At 43.7% G+C, this 23,329-nt stretch overlaps 1 protein-coding gene across 8 annotated transcripts in view; it reads right to left on the reverse strand.

Annotated features, from left to right (window-relative positions):
• LOC137352094 (calmodulin-binding transcription activator 1-like) overlaps positions 1 to 23,329 on the reverse strand; it is a 1,221,793-nt gene that overhangs the window by 68,630 nt on the left and 1,129,834 nt on the right. For 7 of the 8 annotated variants that reach the window (XM_068017185.1, XM_068017183.1, XM_068017181.1 and 4 more), the window contains one exon: positions 4,060 to 4,208. In XM_068017185.1, coding sequence (XP_067873286.1) covers positions 4,060 to 4,208 — 149 coding nt within the window. Of the gene's footprint in view, positions 1 to 4,059; positions 4,209 to 21,696; positions 22,142 to 23,329 lie in introns of those variants that run through there. The other variant, XM_068017187.1, reaches the window with a different exon arrangement.

A 23,329-nucleotide genomic window follows, 5' to 3' on the forward strand; every position in this document is an offset into this window, starting at 1 on the left:
GGTGGTTGATGAAATGCTGCATAAAATTTTAGCTGACCAATCAAATTGCAAGTTGACTTCTGCCCTGGCATGGACAGTTCATGTAAGGAATTCTCTGAAGAGATGATTGAAGGGTGTAGTCCCTATCAATTGGTCTATGGGTGAATTCCCAAATTGCCTTGTATGCTGTGCGACAGTTCACCTGCTCTAGCACATACTACAATTAGGTCCATTTTTTCAGCACATTTGAATTCTTTGCATGTAAGGAGATAGGCTTTCATCAAGGCTGAAGTCTTGGAGAAAACTTGGAGAGCCCTGAGGCATCATATAAGGCCATCTGAGACAGAATTTAATTCAGGAGATTTGGCCTATTATAAGAGAGAGGGTCATAGGAAATGGAAAGGCTCTGGTAAGGTAATAGGTCGCGACAGTAAGATAGTAGTCATCAAACTTGGAAATCAAACTGTTAAGGCTCATTCCTCATGATTAATTGGGATTGATTACAAATTCTCAGAATCTGAGCAGCTGATCGAAGGAAACAGGGCTCATGTGTTTTGTGATGAAAGTCCTGAGGAACAGATACGGTAGATCAAGGATTGGATAGTGGTAATGTGAGTGATCACAACACGCAGGACAGAGCTATCACATCCAAAGGCCAATTGCCCTGAGTAGGTACTCAGTGATGTTTATTCCAGAGGGGTCTAGTGAGTGGAGGGATGCAACAATTGTAGGATGTGCAGGAAAATCTACTGGCAAGTTTAAATATTGGTTGAATGTTCAGGATAATGGCAAAAAATCGAGGCCTATGGACTTGCAGAATAGGATGAAAGAGTGGACAATAAGAAAGTGCAGTGCAAGTTCTAATAGTGGGTCTGGAAGTGACTCGCATCAGGAAACAATCACGTACTGGAGAAAGAGCCTCCGAAAGTGCGAGAGGGAGATCTTACAGTAGTAGTCCCGCAAGACATCAAAGTGCTAGTAGAAGCCGTAGTTTGAACAGATTACACAATGAAATGAAGGCCGAAGAACAGTATCACAATAGAACTAGAAGCAGAAGTCCTCATGACCGTGAAGTTTTGGTGGCTGTCAATAAACTTGAGGATAAACCTAATAAGACAGGCAAAACAAGAGGAGTTAGAAAGTTTGATGTTTATTCTGAGGTACTCGATAAGGGACAGCCAGCCTTGTCATACAGATGAATTTGTACTGAAAAGGTCCTTGCAGATGGGACTTATCAGACTAAAGCAAGGCTAGTTGTGAGGGGTTTTGAAGAGTGACTGGGGGATACCGATGTTAGAGTGGACTCTCCCACAGCTGGAAAAATAATCTTGAAAATCTTTTTAGCTCTTTTGGCCACATATTCATGGGAGTGTAGATCAATCGACATAAAAGCTGTGTTTCTGCAGTGCAATACTTTTCAGAGAGAAGTGTTTCTGAAACTGCCTAAAGAAGCAGCAGATGCAGAAGGAAAACTAAACAAATGCCTCTACTGCCCTTAATGATGCTATCAAGGTATGGTATTTCTTGGTGAGCTCAGTTTTGCTGATAATTGGTTCTGTTCAACTAAAAGCAGATCCCGCAATGTTTTATTGGTATCATAAAGGGAAACTTTCAGGCTTCTTCATCAAACACGTTGATTTCTTATGGGATGGTATTGCAGAATTTGAGAAATGTGTTATTAATAAGATTAGAGTAGAATTTAAGATTGGTAGTCAGACTTGTGGGCTCTTAAATATATTGGTTTAGATATTAAGCAGAGTAGGTCTGGAATAACTTCAAATCAACAATATTATTTAGAGATTGTTACTTCCATCCCGGTTAATTGTGGCTAGGTCATCAAAGAAAGATGATGTTATATCTAAAGAAGGGACAGAGCAATTGCAAAGCTTGATTGGCCAGTTAAACTGGTTGTGCACTCAGACTAGACCTGATGCTAGTTTTGATGTGCTGGAATCAAGTACTACAATGAAACACCCAAAACTTGAAAATGTTTTAAGAACAAATAAAATTTTTTAAAATGCAATCGGTAGAAATGTGTACTTAAGTTCCCATCCTTAGATGACCCAAAGAATATGAAACTAGTCATTTTTAGTGATGCTTCACATGCTAATCTTGCTGATGGATATTCAAATGCAGCTGGTTTCATAATATTTTTACTGGGTGAAAATGAGAAATGTTGTCCTATAGCTTGGGAAGCTAAGAAAATAAAAAGTGTTGTTAAAAGTACTTTAGCTGTGGAAACATTGGCTCTTGTGCAGGCAGAAGATATGGGGTTTTATTTGTCAAATATTTTAGGTGAGATTCAAGGGCTGTACTGAAGATAAGATACCTATTGAATGTTATGTAGATAATCATTCCTTGTGGGATAATGTACGCACTACAAAAAGTGTGAGCGAGTAAAGGTTATGGATTGAAACAAATGCTGGAGAGAAAGGAAATCTCCAAAATTAAATGGGTACATGCAAGTCATCAGCTAACTGTTTTATGAAAAGAAATGCTTGTACAAATAAATTGTTAGAGGTCTTAGAGGAGGGGCATCTCGCAACGTAATGCTTTGTACAGAATATGGAATTTATTTTTGATTCGATTTGAAATGTTTGTGCATGTTCAGCTCTTAAGTTTTATTTAAAGAAAAAGGAAATCTGTTAACTGTGTTTAATCATTTACAGGTGGAGGGTGTTAATTAGGGTTTTACTTAAGTATATATAAGGAGACACTTACTGACACTGGGTGAAGGTTTGAGTGAGGAACTGCATTTTTGTAATCTTTTTACTTTTGTAAAATAAATGCACGACTGAGTAAAGATTGGCTCCAGCATAATCCTTCAACTACAAGCTTTCTGGAGTGGAACACCACGGAGGGATTTGAACACAAGGATAGCAATTTTAAATTCAAGGTGTGGCTGGACTGGGAGCCAATGCTGGTCAGTGAGCAGAAGGACAATATCATCTTGAAAGGACACTGTCTTCTTAAAAAAAACTCTTTAGCAAACTTGTTTTTGTTTGTTTGCAAATTGAGTATAATTTGTTTCATCACTGGTGTGCAATTGCACAGTATCACGCAGTTGTCCAAAAAATGTCTTTCAACCTCTTTTCGTTAAAATGACATTTCTTTAAGTGCTATTTTAAAATTTCATTTTAAGAAAATTTTCATTTTTAACTTCTTTTACACGTACACACGGTGTAAAAACAAGGTAAATTTTACAATATAACACACACGGTGCAGAGCTCCATGCAATGGGAGCAATGGTGGGGGTTACAGGGCGGAGGGCAGAGAGCCCGATTCACAGATCACGTGATTTCCTGCTCAATATGGGCTGTCAATCTTGTGTGTTGCTGAACTTCAGTTGTGCAGAGTGCTAAATTGTAAAATATACAGTCAATAACATGGGGTGCTGACTCTAAGGAGTTACTGAGTGGCAGCATTAGGGAGCTGGATCAACATCAGTAGAGAAACAGTCAGCAACGCAGGGCACCTCTGAACCCGAGGATTGTGGGTTCAAGTTCCACTCCAGCGACTTGAGCACAAAATCTAGGTTGACACTTCAGTAAAGTACTGAGGGAGTGCTGCACTGTCAGAGGTGCCATAATTCGAATGAGATGTTACACAGAGGCCCTGTCTACGCTCTCAGGTGAATGTCAAAGATCCCATGGCACTATTACAAGGAACACTAGGGGAGTTCTCAATGTTTCATGGCCAACATTTATCCCTCACCTAACCCCTAAAAACAGATTGTCTGGTCATTATTTGATAGCTGTGTGTGGGAGCTTGCTGTGTGCAAGTTGGCTGCCACATTTCCTACATCACACCAGTACATCAAAAGGTACTTCATTGGCTGTAAAGCACTTTGAGACATCCTGAGATTGTGAAAGGCGCTATATAAATGCAAGTTTCAAATCATAACTCTCTTTCCTATAACACATTGTATCTGACATACTCCATCAGGATTCCTCTTAGTCACCTCCTCTCTCACTATGCTCATCCTGCATGTGAATGCCAAGTTTGGACAGCCAAGACATGAAATCGTCCGAACATGTGCCCATTGGTTTTGGCACCCAAAGATCTTACAGTGTGCCATACCTGCGCCTGGCTGTTGCCACCCCCTCCTCCGTTTCCTCCTCCTAATCCACCCCCTCCAGTCTGCGGGTGGTGCTGGTGAGATCCCATCTCCGACATCCGCCTTTCCATCTGCTCCAGGCGCTCCAAAATGGACATCCTGAACTGGTTATCTAGAAAAACAAGAGAAAGCTCAGGTCAGTGCATGAAATATCAGAACTGTGGTTCAGTCAGGCAGCCCCCTAGAGAAATCTAAGCCTTTGGGTTAATGCTGAGTAACATAACTTGCTAGATTCCCTTTTGGAGGTGTGATAGCACAATGGTTATGTTACTGGGCTAGTAATCCAGAGGCCTGGATGTGAGATTAAATCCCATCATGGCAATTTGTGAAGTTGAATTCAGTTAATCAAATAAATCTGGAATAAAAAGCTAGCGCTGACCATGAAGCTGTCGCATTGTCGTAAAAATCCATCTGGTTCACTAATGTCCCTTTAGGGAAGGAAACATGCCGTCTATATTCAGTTTGGCCGATATGTGACTCCAGACTCACAGCAATGTGGTTGATTCTTAACTGCCCTCTGAAATGCCCCAGCAAGCCACTCAGTTGTCACCACCACCTTCTCAAGGACAATTAAGGATGGGCAATAATGCTCACATCCTGTGAACAAATAAACAAATAAAAAACCTGGGCTCAGATGACCCAGTTAGTGGAAGAATGTGTTACAAGCAGTTTCAGGTCACCCAGATTCCAAATGTTTCCACCTCCACCCCGAACACAAACATTTTCTTTTGTGGCAAAGGATAAACACAGCCTAAAGTAAGAGGAACAATTGAACTGAGACACTGGACCAGATTTTATTCCGGTGAAGGGCGTCCCAGCAGCAGACTGGAAGGTGGGGGGTGACCCCGCCACAGTCCCCATCGGACCCCCACTGCTAATGAATGGCGGGCAGCCAATTAACTGCCTGCCATCATGAACGGCATCTATAAGGGACAAGCTCCGGTCTCCAGAGCTACTGGCGAATCGAAAGGTCAGCAGCTCTGCAGTACAGGCAATGCCGCTGAGAGCAGTGGTGGCTACTGCAGGAGGCCCTACAGAGGAGGAGTCCAGAGACCTCGGGAGAAGAGAGTGGGGTTGGAATCACTGGGGCCATTCAGGCAGACCCTGGCAACGGGATGGGAGGGGTCAGGTGTCTTCCAAGGGGAATGGTAATAGCCGCTGCGGGGTGGGGGGGGGGGAGGGGGGGTGGCCCTCCGGGACCCTGGATCAACCCAAAGGAGGGACCTCACCACCCCCAACCCCACTAGGAGGCCGCCAGGTTTTACCTGGCAGTGCCTCCTGGTGGCGGTGACCCCCTCTAAATTGAAGTTGAGGTGGGAAGGGGCCCTTAAGTGGCCATTAATTGGCCTTCCACGTCCTGGACAAAATGGCATGGGGCCTGGCAATGTTGGGAATGGTTTCATTTTGTTTGCATCCTCCCCCCACCTCCATGCCCACCTCCAAGGGCAGAACAAAATCCTGCCCATTTGATTTTTTTCCGAAATAATAAATAAAGGTAAGTCTTGCTCTTGAATTTTTTGGAGAACTGGTGTCACCCAAAACTCCCCTCCCACTCTGTGCTGCCCCTGGATTCTCTTTAATATGTCAGTGTCAATTCCTGGTTTCCACACCTTGATTGCCATGGAAAGTCAGCGGTGGCTCAGTGGGTAGCACTCTTGCCTCTGAGTCAGAAAGGTGTTGTGGGCTCAAGCCTCACTCCAGAGACTTGAGCCCATAATCTAGGCTGACACTCCCAGTGCCAGGCCTGAGGGAGTGCTGCACTGTTGGAGGTGGCAGCTTTTGGATGAGATGTTAAACCGAGGCCTCCCGAGTGGATGTAAAAGATTCCATGGCCACTATTATGGAGAAGAGCAAGGGAGTTCTTCCCCCGTGTCTTGGCTAATCAACATGATTTTGCATAAAAGTTGACTTTCTGGTCATTATCACCTTGCTGTTTATGGGAGCTTGCTGTGCGCAAATTGGCTGCAGCATTTGTTGCATTACAACAGTGGGTGCTCATTGGTTGTAATTGGGACATCCTGAAGTTATGAAAGATGCTTTATAAGTACAAGTCTTTCTGACTGTGCATGGATGTAAGATGAGGACAAAATTGGAGTCGGCTGTGATGTACACTCCAATCAAATGTCATCCTGATACTCTGGGCATGCCTGACCATGCTGGTTTCTCATCAGATCTGTTGTGGCCAGCAGGGAGGAGCGGTGGGGGTGGGGTTGGTGTGGCGGAGTGTGATTGCAACTCGAGGAAGTGCCAGGCTGTTCCCCTGCCTCTCCACTATGACTTCAGAAACAGTACTCAGGGACATAAGGCCGGGCAGCTGGCAATGGCATGCAAATAAAGGAATCATGGCCTCTGCCGCATTTGCAGTCATTTGTGCTGCAGCAAGTGCTGGATCCAGGGATAGGGTTGCCAACACTGGTTGAAAGTATTCAAGAAGGTTTGATCACATGACCTCCTCTCTCCAGCCGCCCCATTCCCCGTTCTCTCGCCATTGGTCACCACAAACGACGGTCCTTGCGGTGTCCTGCCTTCCTGCGTTCAATCGGAAAGTTAACAAACTCTTCATTATCCAACTGGATGATTCTTAATTCAGTCAAACAGCAATTTTTCCCCCAATTTCCAATATCTTTATAACTAACAGACGAAAGCTTTCAAAGAAAATGAAAATAAAAACTTTTTTAACACCCCTATGTCTTTTTTTGTAACTTGCTTAAAGCAGAGTCTGGAAGATTAATTCCTGCAAACTTCAGGACAATCCTAGAGGAGTTGGTAACTCTACTACCAGCTGAGTGGAAAGCCCACGCCTCAGTGTCTGGGTTCATGGTCGAACAGAAGTCATTTTCAGGGGGTCAGCCAGCCCCTGCGGAACTGAACCTCAACAAGGTGCCTTCAGGACAGGAGGGGGAGAAAACGGGAGGGAAATCAAATACCAGGATAAAAACACGACAGCTTTTCTCACGAAAGCAAATTGTCAATGCCGACATATTTTAAAAATCTTCTTAGAGGATTAAAATCCATACAAGAACAATGAATAATTCCTTCTCAGCCCCATTTCCCTCCCTCTGTGTGACAGCATTGGATGGGACTCCACCCACTGACTGTTGCTAAACACTGCAGTTTTGCTGCCTGCAGCACGTCTAGACTGCAGTGGACACTCTGGGGAGGGGGAGGCACGTAAGAGGCAGGCTTAAAAGTGGGATGCATCCATAAATTAACCCACTTCCTCCCTCGCACCTCCTGTCTGCTACTGGGGTGAAATCTGCAACTGTGAAGTAGGTTTGCCAACCCTCCAGGATTGCCCTGGAATCTCCAGGAATTAAACACTAATCATCAGGCCACTGCTTCGAGCAAAAAGCCATGGAGAAAAAAAAAACATAGGGATGAAAACATAGGGATGTTAAGAAAAATGTTTTCTTTTTCATTTTCTTTGGAGACATTTATTTATTAGGTTTAAAATATTAGGAATGGGAGGAACAAAAGGTTGTTTGACTGTGAGTCAAGAATCATTTGATCTGGTGCATCTCTGTTACACCTGATGAGTCTGTTTACTTTTTGATTGGCATTGGTACATGGTGCGCCTCGAGGATGTATGTGTCGGGCAACCAATAGCAGAAATGTAGGGGCAGGGCAGGAGGTCATGTGATGAAACCTCCAGGAATACGTCCTACCAGACTTGGCAACCCTACTATGAAGTAGTTTGGTCCTGGAGGAAGTGGGGCTGTGTCTTACAGCTTGAGACCTTGAGGCTGATACGATACACTCAAACCTCAGCCAGCTCTTTACTCCAACTGACAATGTCGGAACATAGCATACAGGAGGAGGCCATTTAGCCCGTTGAGTCGGTTCTGCGATTTCGATGTGATCACGGCTGATCTGTGACCTAACTCAATCCACCCGTCTTTTTTCCTCTTTCCCTTAATCCTTTGGTGAACAAAATTCCATCAATCTCATACTTATAATTAACCACTGATCTAGCATCAACTGCTGTTTGCAGAAGAGTTCCAAACTTTGACCACCCTTTGCGTGTAGAAGTGTTTTCTAAATTCACTCCTGAAAGGTCTGGTTTTAGTTTTTAGGCTATGCCACCTAGTCCCAGACTCCCCAACCCGCAGAAATAATTTCTCTCTATCTACCCTATCAGCTCCCTGGGTTTAGAGTTTCTCGTCTACTCCAGGAAACTTTCCACAGCTAAGAACTAACAAAAGGACAATGCCCTTAAAATCCAGAGCTTGGGAAGGGCTGGTCAGGACTAATAGACTTCAGCTGTTTCTTAAAGTCCTTATGTCCAAGACTTGGAGAGGATTTAATCATCTGTTAACCAGCAATCCATCATCCGTCTCCTGTGAAAGTAGTTAGTGGATCAAAGGGCAAATTCAACGAGGCTGCCCTCCTGCTTGCTAACAGCACGGCTTCACTGAAGTTGTCCTTTAAACTTTCGGCCTCTTGTTCTTCCCACTTTGTTTTTTGAACACTCCAACAGGTTCTTGCTATTCGTGAATAAAGGTTGATAGGTAAATTGGCCATTATAAATTGCCCCTAGTATAGGTAGGTGGTAGGGGAATATAGGGACAGGTGAGGATGTGGTAGGAATATGGGATTAGTGTAGGATTGGTATAAATGGGTGGTTAATGGTCGGCACAGACTCGGTGGGCCGAAGGGCCTGTTTCAGTGCTGTATCTCTAAATCTAAAGGGCTTCTCCAGGTTGAAGGTGCCATTTATGGTGAAGAGTCCTGTCATAGGTACATAGGAACAGAAGGAGGCCATACAACCCCTCAAGCCTGTTCCACCTTTCAATAAGATCATGACCGATCTGTATCTTAACTCCTTGTACCCACATTGGTTCTGTAACCCTTAATACTGTTGCCTAACAAAAATCTATCATTCTCAGTTGTGAGATTTTCAATTGACCTCCAGCCTCAATAGCTTTTTGGGGGAGGGAGTTCCAGATTTCCACTACCCTTTGTGTGAAGAAGTGCTCTCTTACATCACCCCTGAGGGACCTAACTCTAATTTTAAGGTTATTCCCCCTTGTTTTAGACTCCCCTTCTCTCCATCTACCCGATCAACTCCTTTAATCACCTTCAACATGTCAATTAGATCACCCCTTATCCTTCCATCCTCAAGGGAAAGTAGCCTAGTCCATGCACTTGTCCTCTGGTGGTAGACTTTTTGTGCTGTATTTTTTCCAACACTTCGTTATTATTTACTATAGTCAGAGTTTTACAGCACAGAAACAGGTCCTTCGGCCCAACGCACCTGTGCCGACCATAAAGCACCTGTCCAAACTAATCCCATTTTCCCACACTTGGCCTGTAGTCTTGTATGCTTTGGCCTTTCAAGTGGTCATCTAAATACTACTTAAATATTGTGAGGGTTCCTGCCTCTACCGCCCCTTCAGGCAGTGTGTTTCAGATTCCAACCACCCTCTGAGTGAAAAATGTTTTCCTTAACTTCCCTCTAAACCACCTGTCCCTTACCTTAAATCGATGCCCCCTGGTTATTGACCCCTTGCTAAGGGAAAAAGTTTCTTCCTATTTATTAATACCCCTCATAATTTTTTACACCTCAATCAGATGCCCCCTCAGCCTTCTCTGCTCCAAGGAAAACAACCCCAACCTATCTAGTCTCACTTCATAACTGAAATGCTCCAGCCCAGGCAACATCCTGGTGAATCTCCTCTGCACCCTCTCCAGTGCAATCACATCCTTTCTATAGTGTGGTGACCAGTACTCTAGCTGTGGCCTAACGAGCGTTCTATACAGCTCCATCATAACCTCCCTGCTCTTATTTTCTATGCCTCGGCTAATGAAGGCAAGTATCCCGTATGCCTTTCTAACCACCTTATCTACCTGCGCTGCTGCCTTCAGTGATCGATGGACAAGCACCCCAAGGTACCCCTGACCCTCTGTACTCCCCAGGGTCCAACCATCCATTGTATATTCCATTGCCTTGCTAGTCCTCCCAAAGTGCACCACCTCACACCTCTCAGGATTAAACCCCATCTGCCACAGCTCCGCCCATCTTACCAGCCCATCTATATCATCCTGTAGTCTAAGGCTTTCCTCCACACTATTCACGACACCACCAATTTTCATGTCGGTCTGCAAACTTACTGATCATACCTCCTATATTTACATCTAAATCATTAATGTATACTACAAACAGTAAGGGTCCCAGCACCAATCCCTGTGGTACACCACTGGTCACAGGCTTCCATTCGCAAAAACAACCCTCGACCAACACCCTCTGCCTCCTTCCACTAAGCCAATTTTGAATCCAATTTGCCAAATTACACTGGATCCCATGGGCTCTTATCTTCTTAACTAACCTCCCATGCGGGACCTTATCAAAAGCCTTACTGAAGTCCATGTAGACTACATCAACTGCTTTACCCTCTTCTACACCTCTAGTCAGCTCCTCAAAAATTTCAATCAAATTTGGACACGATCTCCCCCTGACAAAGCCATGCTGACTATCCCTGATTAATCCCTGCCTCTCCAAGTGGAGATTAATCCTGTCTCTCAGAATTTTTTCCAATAATTTTCCTACCACTGATGTTAGACTCATAGGCCTATAATTACCTGGTTTATCCCTGCTACCCCTCTTGAATAATGGTACCACATGCTGCTTGGATGGCATTCCCCAGAGAAAACCAGTTGAATTTGGAAATCTCTTAAACTGTCTAACAAGATCAAATTTCCCAAGTATTCTTTATTATCCTGGTTATGGGGTGACACCTAGGAACAGTAACAGGCCATGAGGCCTGTCAAACCTGACCCATTTTCAGACAGCAACCCCATCTGCCCACTTTCTCAGCAGATCCCTCAGACCTTAGATTCTCCTGAACCCATTCACACTGTTTGCATTAATGGCTTACCTGGCTAATTTATATAAAACAAAGACTTCCATTTATAACACCTTCAAAATGTCACAAAACACTTCAAAGCCAATGAGTTAGTTTTGAAGTGTAGTAATTGTTGTATTACACTATCAGCCATGTCTCAGTGGGGAACACTCATATCTCTGAGTCAGAAGGTTGTGGGTTCAAGCCCCCACTCCAGCGTTTTGAGCTCATAATCCAGGTTGACTCTTCAGTGCAGTACTGAGGGAGTACCGCATTATTTCAAAGAAGAGCAGGGAAGTTCTCCCTGGTGTCCAATGCCAGTGTTTATCCCTCAACTATCATCACTAAAACAGTTTATCTAGTCAGTATCACAACTTTTCTATGTGTAAACTGGCTGCCTCATTTCCAACATTACAACAGTGACTACACTTCATTGTCTGTAAAGCACTTTGGGATGTCCTGAGGTTATGCAAGTTGCTGGAGTCCTTGGTCTTACCACATTGACAGAATTTGGGAAGTAAAGTTGATACATTTCATTGGTAAACATACTGCCCAATGTGATAATGACAGCAGGAGCAGATCTGTTTATTCAGCTTTTTTCTGAAAAAGCCACTCAATAAAGCATGAAGGAATTATGGAGTGGCTGCATCCCTTTGGTGTTGTTAGACAGTAGTGTGTGTGCGTGTGTCCTTGCACTTGATGAGCCTGCGTTCAGGTACTCGTGCATCCTGATCCAGAGGTGAGAATGCTACTAACTGGAATGGGGTGAAACCAGAAGAAAGATGGGTCACTGTAGACACCTCATTGCCACACAGAAGAGATACAATGCTTTGACATGTTAGATGTTAGTGGAAAAAAAGGTTGCATCACACATTTTTAGTTAACAAAGCCCTTAAAATGGTGGTTGGAATAGCTGCACTTGCTTACTGACTGACAGACTTGTGTGTCCTACCAGGTCAACATTCAATCACACTGCCGCTGGCATTACACCCCACTGGAGCAGGAACCTCTGGTACATCAACCACAAGGGCAGAAACTGCACTGTCAAACCATACAATAGCACCAAACACCCCGCAGCTATACCATGATAAAAACCTTCCTTCATGCTTTATCGAGTGGTGTTGTCTGAGGAAGGGTTAATAAACTGAATGGTGTCTATCATCAAAGCATCAGAAACCTCTCTGCTACAATGACAGTGGGGTATCCAGCTTTTCCCATAGCAACTGAGCCATAATCATAACCAAGGCACTGGATTTTACCAGCCCTCTGAAGATGGGCTGGGAGGTGGGAGGGCTGGTAAAATGGCAGTGGAAGGCGTTGGGAGGGGAGCCCAACATCTTCCTGCCACCAGAGGATATTACCAGCGGCTGGCACCTTAGCAGCACAGCTGACCACTGGGTGGCCAATTAAGGGCCATTCCTCGCCCCCGCCAGCACTTCACCGGCATCGGGAGGTGCTGCCACCGCATAGGGAGACAGTCAGGTCAACATTGGAGGCCTCCCAGCGGGTTCCCAGAGTTGAGGGGGGCCCTCCTATATGGCCACTCCATGGCCCATAGAGGCACCCCCTGGTGGCAATGGCCACCCCAGCAGCTACAGCATTACCAATGGAGGGTGTACTCGCCCAATCGCCGGGGCCTGCCTGCCTAGCCCCGGAATGATGCAGAAAAAAAGCTTACCCTGTCTTGGAGGGTGCCTCAACATGGAGGCGCCCTCTCCTTCTTCCTGCAGCCTCAGCAGTAGCCACCTCTTTGGGTAGCACTACCAAGGTTGCCGAGCTGACTGCCCCTCTGGGAGGTGGGCCGCCATCCTCAACTGGATGAATAAAATGCTGCTCAGGGTCCCGCCATGTATCGGCATGTATCCCAGTGGCGGGACTTCTTACCTGGTGAGAAAATTCAATGGTGTATAATGTTACAGTGAGGATTTAGGGGGATGTGAAAGCAATGTGCGGCCCAAAGCTAGCTGATCCATTTTGCACTGCTTGAAAGGGTGGTAGTAGCAGGTTCAGTAGTAACATTCAAAATAGAATTGGATATATACTTGAAAAAGGCTATGGGGAAAGAGATGGGTCAAATGGTCTCCTTCTGTGCTATTAGATGCTAAGATTCTATGATTTTCATTCCATGACAATATACAAATACTCCAAATCTTCCTTTAGTACCTTGCCCAAAGGTGAATGCTGTAATTGTGAACCAAGGCAGCGGTGTGGCTGCATTCTTGTGGTGTTTGGTGCTATTGTGTGGTTTGGCAGTGCTGTTTCTGCCCTTGTGGTTGATGTACCAGAGGCTCCAGCTCCATTGGTGCATATTGCCAGAGGCAATGTGATTGAATGTTGACCTGGTAGGCCACACGAGTTTCTCAGTCAGTGGCAGAAGGACTTTGGGCAAATCTCTCTTCGTGAGCAAGTGCAGTTATTCCAACCACTTTTCTTTCTCCTAAGGAAGCAGATTCTGCGGCTGCTGAAGCATCGCAGCTGAGCCGAATCCTGTGCGCACTTACACACACACACCTCTCCCAGCAGGGGTTAACTAAATAGCAAGCCTGTCAGATTTTCTCCCCAACCACCCCTTGTTCTGGGCCCCCCTGTTGTTGCACTGGCTGTGAACAGCTAACACAATACTGACCTTTCTGGCCAAGAACACATTTTCTGCTACACACAATAAAATCTAGTATATTTACTAGAATGGTACCAGGGACGAGGGGCTTCAGTTATGTGGAGTGACTAGAAAAGTTGGGAGTGCTCTCCTTTAGAGCAGGAAAGTTAAGTGGACATTTAACTGAGTTGTCAGAGGTTTTGACAGAGTAAATAAGGAGAACCTGTTTCCACTGGGACACAGAATAAACATAATTTGTGAAAGATTCAGAGGAGATGAGGAGGAATGTTTTTATACAGTGAGTTATAGTGATCTGGAATACACTGCCTGAAAGGGTGGTGGAAACAGATTCAATATTAACTTTCAAAAGGGAACTGGATATATAGTTGAATAGGAAAAATTTGTAGGGTTATGGAGAAAGAGTGGGACTAATTGGACAGCTCTTTCAAAGAGGCGGCATAGGCATGATGGGCTGATTGGTCTCTTTCTGTGCTTGTATGATTCGATGATAACATTGGGAGGTTCTGCTGCTAGTATGGTGGAGACTCACTAGTGGCAAGGGTAGGTCAGAGCGATAATGTAGCAGCACTACTTCTGGCTGGCACTCAAGTTTAGTGAGGACCTGCTTGGCAGTGAGCTTCGCAAAATGACCTCCATTGTGTTTTAAAACCAGAAAGATTCTCAACACATTCACCAGTGTTCACATCGCCCTTAGCATGAACAGGAAACAATGACCCAAATGCACCCTGATACCAAATTATCACAGTATTGTTGGTCTTAAGTAATAATGTGCACATTATACATTAATGGTTCTATGATTGTCCTCAGTGCCCCTGGGTTAGGAATGGGGACCATCAGCCTGGAGCTTGCTCCTGACACCTATCCAGTGACCCCTGCTGGAAAGTGTGGATGTTGTCTTTTCTTCTCTGCCTCCCCAACATCAGATACCCTGCTGACACTCAGAGTCAGCACACACGTGAAGACGGGCTACTTAGGGCGAGGGACCGTTTATAGTGTTGCCAACTCTGGTTGGACATATTCCTGGTGGTTTCATCACATGACTAACCACATCCAACCACCCCTGCTTGGTCAAACAGCCATTACCCCCTCCTCCAATAATTTTATTACTCAGAAATAAAAAGTGTTCAATGAAAATGAAAAAAACCCCACCATTTTCTTTTAGTGCCCCTGATGATTTTTCTCCCAGGTTTTTTTGCTCGCAACAGGAATCTTAATTCCTGAAAACACCACAACAATCCAGGCTAATTGGCGACCCTGACCAGAGGGAGGCCAGTCCTCATGGAACCCGGGTCACATCAATGAGCTGGGCCCATCTCCGAAGAAACAAGCGGGAGAAAAGGAGGAAGGAAGGAAGGACAAATGTGTGCCAGTACCTATCAGCCAAATAATAAATCTGCAATGGAGAAGTATTGAGACGAGAAAATGGGGGAGGGAGAGGGGGGGGGGCGAGGAGGTGGGGAGTGCGACTTGGTTAATGTGGCTGATCGTCTTGTGTGCAACTGACAAGCTATTGTTCCAACTGTCTGCAGTGCAGTGTGCTGCAGTGCTGACGATTTTATGGTCACCGCTCTGTTTACCAGAACTCACCACCATGTTCACTGCAGAGCACTTAACTAATCTGACATCACTATATTAACTCTCGCATTTTATTTCAAACATATCTGTATCTCTGCCTTTCACTATGAAAGTAAGGATGTGAACATGAAAGAACGAGGAGTGAGTTACAGCCTGGAATCCAAACCAGGATAGTTTATGTTAATGAAAATGGATGCCAAGGAGTGAGTTACAGGCTGAAATCTAATCAAGATTTGATCTTCAGAAGACATCTTCATTAATGGATTAGAATCACTCCTGAGTATCTATAATATGAACCACGTAAAATCCCCAATTAGATTTCAGTCTGAAACTTACTCCCACGAATCTGTTACTCTATGTTATATTCTTTCTTCTTTCTTTTGGGCCTCCTTATCTCGAGAGACAAATTCCAACCTGTAACTCACTACCTAGTATCTGTTATCCTATATATAAACAATCTGAACCCCTCAATCAGGTTCCAACTTGTAACTCACTCCCAGGTAGCCATTACTCGATATACAAACCACCCAAATGCCTCCAGTAGATCCCAGCCTGTATCACACTCTGATATCTGTTATTCACTGTATATTTTCCCCTTCTCCAAGAGATTTTAAAAAAATGTACATTTTGCGTAAAGAAATCTCAGTTGCACTCTCCCAAGATAATTGTAGATCGCAGCTGCATCAAGTTGACAGTGAAATAATGCAGTTCTGGGCTTCTGAAGGAGCTGCATCAGTCATTATGTTTTAACTTTTTTTAAACTAAAAATAATTTCAGCTTTGAAAATTGCTTGTGAAATTTTGATGCTGGTCATTGTAACTGTTTATCAATAATCCATATACCTAAGTGACCTGGAAAGGTTCCACTTCAAAGCTGCAGTAAGTGTGGCAATTACATTTAATATGCTTCAGGTATATTTATCAAGTTGTTACATCCTGAAATTTATACTGATTTCTGTAGAAGGCAGTATTTGATAGGACCACACAAATGCTGGCATTATGCTATATATACTGTGCTCATGTCTCTTATTTTCAGTTATCTTTGAGAGTCTCATTTGTAACTCCTGTGCCCCTTCGAACTCCATTCATTTCCCTTCCTCCTTTGCATTTGTTACACCACTCTCCAAACCCTGCCTGACATATCCCTTTCCTCACTCCATTCGTTCCCCTCTATCACTGTCTTCCTCTCTCCATTCCTCCCCATGTCTCTTCCTCCATCTCTTCACTCCTTCCCCATGTCTACCTCTCTCTCCATTCCTCCCCATTGTTTCATTCCTTCACCATCAAACTCTCTATTCCTTCCTCCCATCTTTCTCCATTCCTTCCCATGTATGTCCGCGCCTCTCTCTGACTTCTATCTGCCTCCCCGTCTTTTTCTATCACTTCATTCATGTTCATTTCTCTCCACTACCGTGTCTTTCTGGTCCTACCTATTCCTCCTCCCACCTTTCCTCACTCTTTACGTTAATCCCATGATCTCCACATTTTCTGTTTCTCTCTATTCCTCTGACCTATCTGCTGGTTCCACATTCTCTCATAGTCTCTCACTAGGACTGCTCCCAGCTGGCCCCTCCTTGACCTAAGGAACATCAATCTTGTTCCATGATTGTTCAACACTATTAGCAACTCATTGTTCCTGACATAGTCCTCAACATGCCTGTGTCTTCCAGCTGATGTGCTATTAATTATCAATCAACATTGCTTTATTATTAGAATGATTTAAAAGGTTAAGGGGAGATTTAACAGAGGTGTGTCAAAATTATATGGGGTTTTGATAGGGTAAAAATAAGGAGAAACAGGCAGGACGGTCAGTAACCAGAGGACACAGATTTAAGATAATTGGCAAAAGATTTGACGGGGGAGAGAAGGAGAATTTTTTTTACCCGTGAGTTGTTATGATCCAGAATGCACTACCTGAAAGGGTGAAGGAAGCAGGTTCAGTAGTACTTTTGAAATGGGAATTGGAAAAATACTTGAAGGGGAAAAAACTGCAGGCTGATGGGGAAAAAGCAGGGAGTAGGATTAATTGGATTATTCTTTCAAAGAGCCAGTACAGGCACAATGGGCCAAATGGTTTCCTTCTGCACTGCAAGATTCTATTCCTCCTCTGTGGCAGAAGCAGTATAATTAACCTCCAAGGGGAGGGGGGGGTGTGCAAGGACACAAGGGTTATTGCTCCTGGTCAATTACACAGTATCTGCTTTTGAAAACTGCATGCGTGAGGACGAGATGGAGCTTTGCGGTCATGCTCTCTATTGCCAAATATCCTGTGAACACACACTGTAGGCTCATAATTGAAGAGGAGCTACTGGGGTGAAGTGTGAAAGTAGTGTTGCCCACTAGCCGCATGCAGAGGAATGGGAATCCAGATGTAGCTAACTGCATTTCTGATTGGATAATGAGTAATGGACATTGTCATTGTATGATCTCAATGCTCATAATCGCACAGGAATGTGAACTTTAACTTTTTTCTGCATTTGTTGGGAAAAAGGTAGAATGAAAAGTAGAGTGTGCAAGTGCTTTCTTTGATGTTTATGAGTGCTTGACTTCCTTGGATTCTCAATGGTGGTAGATGTTCCACATTAAACAAATATATGCTGAAAGAAAAAACTTGCATTCAAAAAACGCCTTTCATTACCTCAAGTGCTTTATAGCCAATGAAGTATTTTTGAAGTGTAGTCCCTGTTGCAATGTGGGAAAAGTGGCAACCAACTTGCACACAACAAGCTCCCACAAACAGCAATGTGATAAATGACCAGATAATCTGTTTTAGCAATGTTTGAGGGATTGTGTGCTCAAGTTTCTGGAGTAGGGTTTAAATCCCAACCTTCTGACTCAGAAGCAACAGTGTTATCACTGAGCACAGGCTGGAATTTAATCAAGGCGTTCTGTGGTTTATTTGCCTGTACTGAGTGAGCATGGATTAACAATTACAATTAGTGCTGTTAGTACTATGGTGTCGCCATAGCTACACCTATGGTTATTGGGCAATACTGGACTGAAGGTCCCCGTGGATCTGAACCCCAGCAGGGATTGTACTTTCAAACAGCAGAGATGAGATGAGAGAGCTGGAGGGAGATGAAAGTCTGAGTACTACGACGTCTGTCTCAAGTACACTTCAAACAGTATATGAAAAATGAAGCGAGGAGAAAATAGAAACTATTTGTGCATGTGCCAAGGGAAAGGTTAGCGATTGCTGGAGTATAACCAGTAATTTTTAACCTGTCAACATTCTAAACATCAAGGAGAAATCCACACATAGCAAAAACAAGAGGAGAAAAATTATCAAAACACATCCCGCTCTCTTGTTCTTTGTTTCTTTCAGCTCTCTGTTGCTAGGGCTGTTGTTAAGCTAGGTGATGTCAGTGGGACTCTTGTGTGATTTAACTTCCTTAATACATTCTGGAGTTTGTTTATTAAACTGCCTGCGTCAATCCCCAGACCATCAGATTCCAACCTTATTCTGTACAAGGAAAATCACAGAATCACAGAATAATACAGTGCAGAAGAGGCCCTTTGGCCCATCAAGTCTGCACCAATGCATTAAAGACACTTGACCTGTCTACCTAATCCCATTTGCCAGCACTTGGCCCATAGCCTTGAATTTCCTAAATCGTCTTCATTCTTGCTGGGACTAGAGGTGTCACTATAGACCAGTTGCCAGGGTTGCTGCTTTGCACTAAAGTGCTGTTCCTCGGCAGCTAGTGCCAAACCAAGTTGTGACTGATGGCTTCTTGTAGGAAGTCACCCTCTTGCCTATGTTTTGGGGTTGTAAACCATGTTTGGGCTCAGTCCTGGAGGTTTCATCACATGACGTCCCACCTCCTCCAAACACCCCGCCTGGCCATAGTGTCTTTTTTCCTCCATTTCTGGTATTTTTGCAATAGTCACCACTGGAGACTGCACTACTATAAGTGACTTGAATTGATTTTGCAGTACATAATTTGCATTGTGTAACTATCTTCCACTCACTGCATTTTGCTAGAGAAATTACCCTGCTTTTCTCAGGAGATGCAGTTTTGGTTATGAGGTATGTTTGCTGTACTTCAGAGAGACTCTTTTTAAATAGACTCTGCAGACGAATTGATGTGGTGCATTGTTTAAACAGATACTGTTTGCTGAGTAAGTAGACAATTTGCTGTAAAATAGACTGTTTGTTGTCATCTTGCCTCCAACAACACATTGGCTGACAGAGTGGTGCCAATAGACACCCTGGCAAAACTTCACTTTCAACTTTTAAACATAGCAGAGTTAACAGTCTCTCTGCCAATGTTTTACAATTTAAGCAGCAGCAGCAGATGAGCGAGCAGCATGCTGCGAGTATGAGTACACAAAGATCCATCTCTTCTTGGTGCAATTCTAATTTTGCTGACCACACAACACTCAGTGAGTGGTAACCCACCTCACAAGAGACTGCGGTGACCCGGAGAGACGGCGATGCAGTGACTATCAGAGACTGCAGTGCAATCTGATGCTCCAGGTCTGTAACAGTGCCATTATCTTGGTTCACCAGAACTCGTTAATCCTCTTGGGTGGAGGTGCTAAATGGGCTGGATTACATTAGCCACCTTGTTATACAACAAGCCCAATAGTCGGCTCCATTGCAGACAATAGAATTAACTAATGTTAGAAAAATGCCTCTATATTTTTTTAAGTATATGTTTTTGAGGACTTATATTTAAATTGTGGAGATGGATTCATTGGAAGGCTTCAGATTTCATCGAAGCTGGACTTTGCTTTGTTGTTGACAGTTCATTGAAAGGACGCTGAGATGTTGTTTAAAAACAGCCTTGCTGGAAGTCATGTGCTTTAAGCAATAAACAACAGAAACCTGGTGACCTGGGGAAGATATTTACAGAGAAGTGTCAGGGCAAGATTTATAGGGGTCAGGAGGCTTGACTCTTGAGATATTGTTTTTGGTTTCTCTTTGGGCAGTGTGTTGGGGTGTGAACTGTTTTGAAGACAGTTGGAGTGTGAACTGTTCTGAAGACAGTTGGAGAAAACCAGCCAAGAGAGCAGCCACCATCAGCTCACCCTCTTTCATCTCGATGAGAACTTTGAGAATCAAGTGTAAGAAATAGAGAAACTGATGCTTCATTTCCCCTGAAAAGCCTGCCAGAAACTCCTGATGCTGCATTTCTTCTGGAAAGCCTGCCAAACTGATCTTCAATGTTGCCTGAAAAGAACTGCTCTAGAACTGCTTTGGGTGGTGCAGTGGTTAGCACCGCAGCCTCACAGCTCCTGCGACCCGGGTTTAATTCTGGGTACTGCCTGTGTGGAGTTTGCAAGTTCTCCCTGTGACCGCATGGGTTTCCACCGGGTGCTCCAGTTTCCTCCCACAGCCGAAGACTTGCAGGTTGATAGGTAAATTGGCAATTGTAAATTGCCCCTAGTGTAGGTAGGTGGTAGGAGAATTGAGGGAAGGTGGGGATGTGGTGGGGAATATGGGATTAATGTAGGATTAGTATAAATGGGTGGTTGTTGGTTGGCACAGACTTGGTGGGCCGAAGGGCCTGTTTCAGTGCTGTATCTCTAAATAAATAAATAAAAGACCGCAGTGACAGCCATCTACGCATATTTGAGACCAGACCAAAAAGGGACATCTGACATCTTTTCATATCTTCTCTTTTTTTCTTCAAGAATTAGCAAGTATTTGGCCAAAGTATTCTTTTTTGTCTTTTTTTTGTAACAGACTCTGCAGAGAACTTCTGTACTTTTTCAGTGTGTGTGTATGCGTTTGTGTGTGGAGAATTTAAAAAGGGGAACTTTCACATTTCAATCTGTGTATTAATGCTTTGCTTCATTACTGGTTAAGTCTTGTTTTATAATAAACTGATAATTTTGTTGTTTATTAAAGAAGCCTGGTTGGTGTATTTTATTCTGGGATAAAGAGTAGAGTATATGATTGACTGCATCGGTAACTGGGTAAACATTTAAATATATGTTGTGACCTGCGGAGAAGTGGAACTAGAAAAGACAGTGCACTCCTCCCACCGTAACACTATCTGGCAGGGGAGTATAACGGGCACCCAACTCGATACCATCCAGCTCGTGCTGCCGCCCAAGTTGAATGTCTACCTGATGATGTCAGGCTGCATTCCATATATCAGTCACTTCACATGGCAAAAATAACAAGTCTATAACTCTCTCTATTTTGGCTCACTCCAGGCATTGTAAAGACAGAGAGATAAACAGAGTTGCTGCTTTGAGAGGGAATGAGTGTTTATCATTACACACGCAATCACATCAAATATTTACACCCTTTGTTGGCAGGGAACAGTCATTCGAATCACCAGATTTGATACTGAGCAGATGTATCTAAAGGAAATTTTAAATAAATATATCACTGCATGTTATTACTTATCAAAATAATGATGCTCTATATTATTCATTCAAGGAACATTACTCACTGAATATGACTTTTCTAAAAAATTAACTATGTCTTATTGGATTTGATGCAACATTTTTCACCAGTTCTACAGCTACTTAGGAACAGGGGTAGGCTCTTCAGCCCTTCAAGCCTGCTTTGCCATTCAATTCAATCATGGCTGATCTGCATCTACTCACCTTGGTTCCATAACTTTTAACACCTTTGCCAAAAAACAATTATACATGTAACGCCTTCAGAAAAAATGCATTCTTCAAGATTTTTGTATTCATTCTCATGATGTAGGTGTCTCTGGCAAGGCCAGCATTTATTGCCCATCCCTAGTTGGTGGTCCTCGTGGTGATAGTGCTCCTACAACGGCGTTAGGTTGGGAGTTGCAGGTATAATGAAGGAACAATGTCTGAGCTTGGATGTCCGTGACTCGGAAGGGAAAGTGGACCTGATGGTGCTCCCACGACCTTGTTGCTCTTGTTCGTGGGGCCGGACAGCGCTGTCAAAGTGACCCTGTTGAGTTGCTGCAAAGCATCCTGTATCTCATGCATGGTGCAGCTGTAGTGTGCTGGTGATGAGGGTTGGGGGAAGTGTTAGACACCAAGATCACCCCAGGGGCACCAATAAAGCAAACTGCTCTGTCTTGTACAGTGTTGAGCTTCTCAAACCCACAACCTTCTGCTGAGAAGACAAGAGACAAAGTGCGCTGTTTATCGAAAAATTAAAATGAGAACTTGCCTAACAGCTTAGTCATGGGATTGGAAAATATTTGACAGAGGTCCATCCTACATATAAGCACCATCATTTTCTTAAAGGGACAGGCAACCCAAATTGGAAAGTTCTTGCAACTTCCAAATAAATCTGAAGTGGATGAAGATATTCTCAAAAAATGCCAAACAAGTAAAGATGCCCAGCCAGGCTACCTCATGTGTACTGCACTCAACAAATGTCTTCTGAGTTGTTCAATTACGTAATTGAGATTTTTCTTGTTATTAAGAGAACTGACTAAGTTGATTCAGGCACAACAGTTTTATTTGAGCAGAGGATTCAAGTTCCAGGAGACAAGAGTTCAAAATGAGGAACTTGGGAATCAGAAGGGAAGTCAGTTGGAACTTCATCACCCAAAGTGATGATAAGTTAATGTAAGTATGTTCAGGATAATTGGATGCATTACCAGAAAGTGAAGGGATGAAGGGATTGAGGGATACGGAAAGAAAGTGGAGGTGGTGGGGGGTGGGGGAAACGCAGGTTAAGGGATCTTGCTGTCTATTTCAAAATGGACAGGCTTGTTGAAACTAATTACATACCATTGTAGTGGTTGACCCACTTGTTCATTCAACTCTAACACCTTAGTTCAAATCCAGCCCTAGAAATGCAAGTTTCCTCTCTCACCTGGTTGCAAAGATCTTTAATGAAATGACATGAACAAGTTTCAAACATTTCCCATAGGATGCAGGTTAAGAGCAGTGCTATAGAACTACATAGAACTTACACCAGAGATACAGGCCATTCGGCCCAACTGGTCTATGCCAGTGTTAATGCACCACCTGAGCCTCCTTCCAATCTACTTAGTTCATCTCACCCTATCAGTGTATCTTTCAATTCCTTTCTCCCTCATGTACTTATCTAGCTTCCCCTTAAATGCATCTATGCTATTTGCCTCAACCACTCGATGTGGTAGTGGGTTCCACATTCTAACCACGCTCTGGGTAAAGAATTTTCTCCTGAATTCCTTATTGGATTTATTAGTGACTATCTTATATTTATAACCCTTAGTTTTGGACTCCCCCATGAGTGGAAACATTTTTTTCTCCACGTACC

The sequence above is a fragment of the Heterodontus francisci genome, chromosome 37, assembly GCF_036365525.1.
Source record: "Heterodontus francisci isolate sHetFra1 chromosome 37, sHetFra1.hap1, whole genome shotgun sequence".
Classification (NCBI taxonomy): Eukaryota; Metazoa; Chordata; class Chondrichthyes; order Heterodontiformes; family Heterodontidae; genus Heterodontus; species Heterodontus francisci.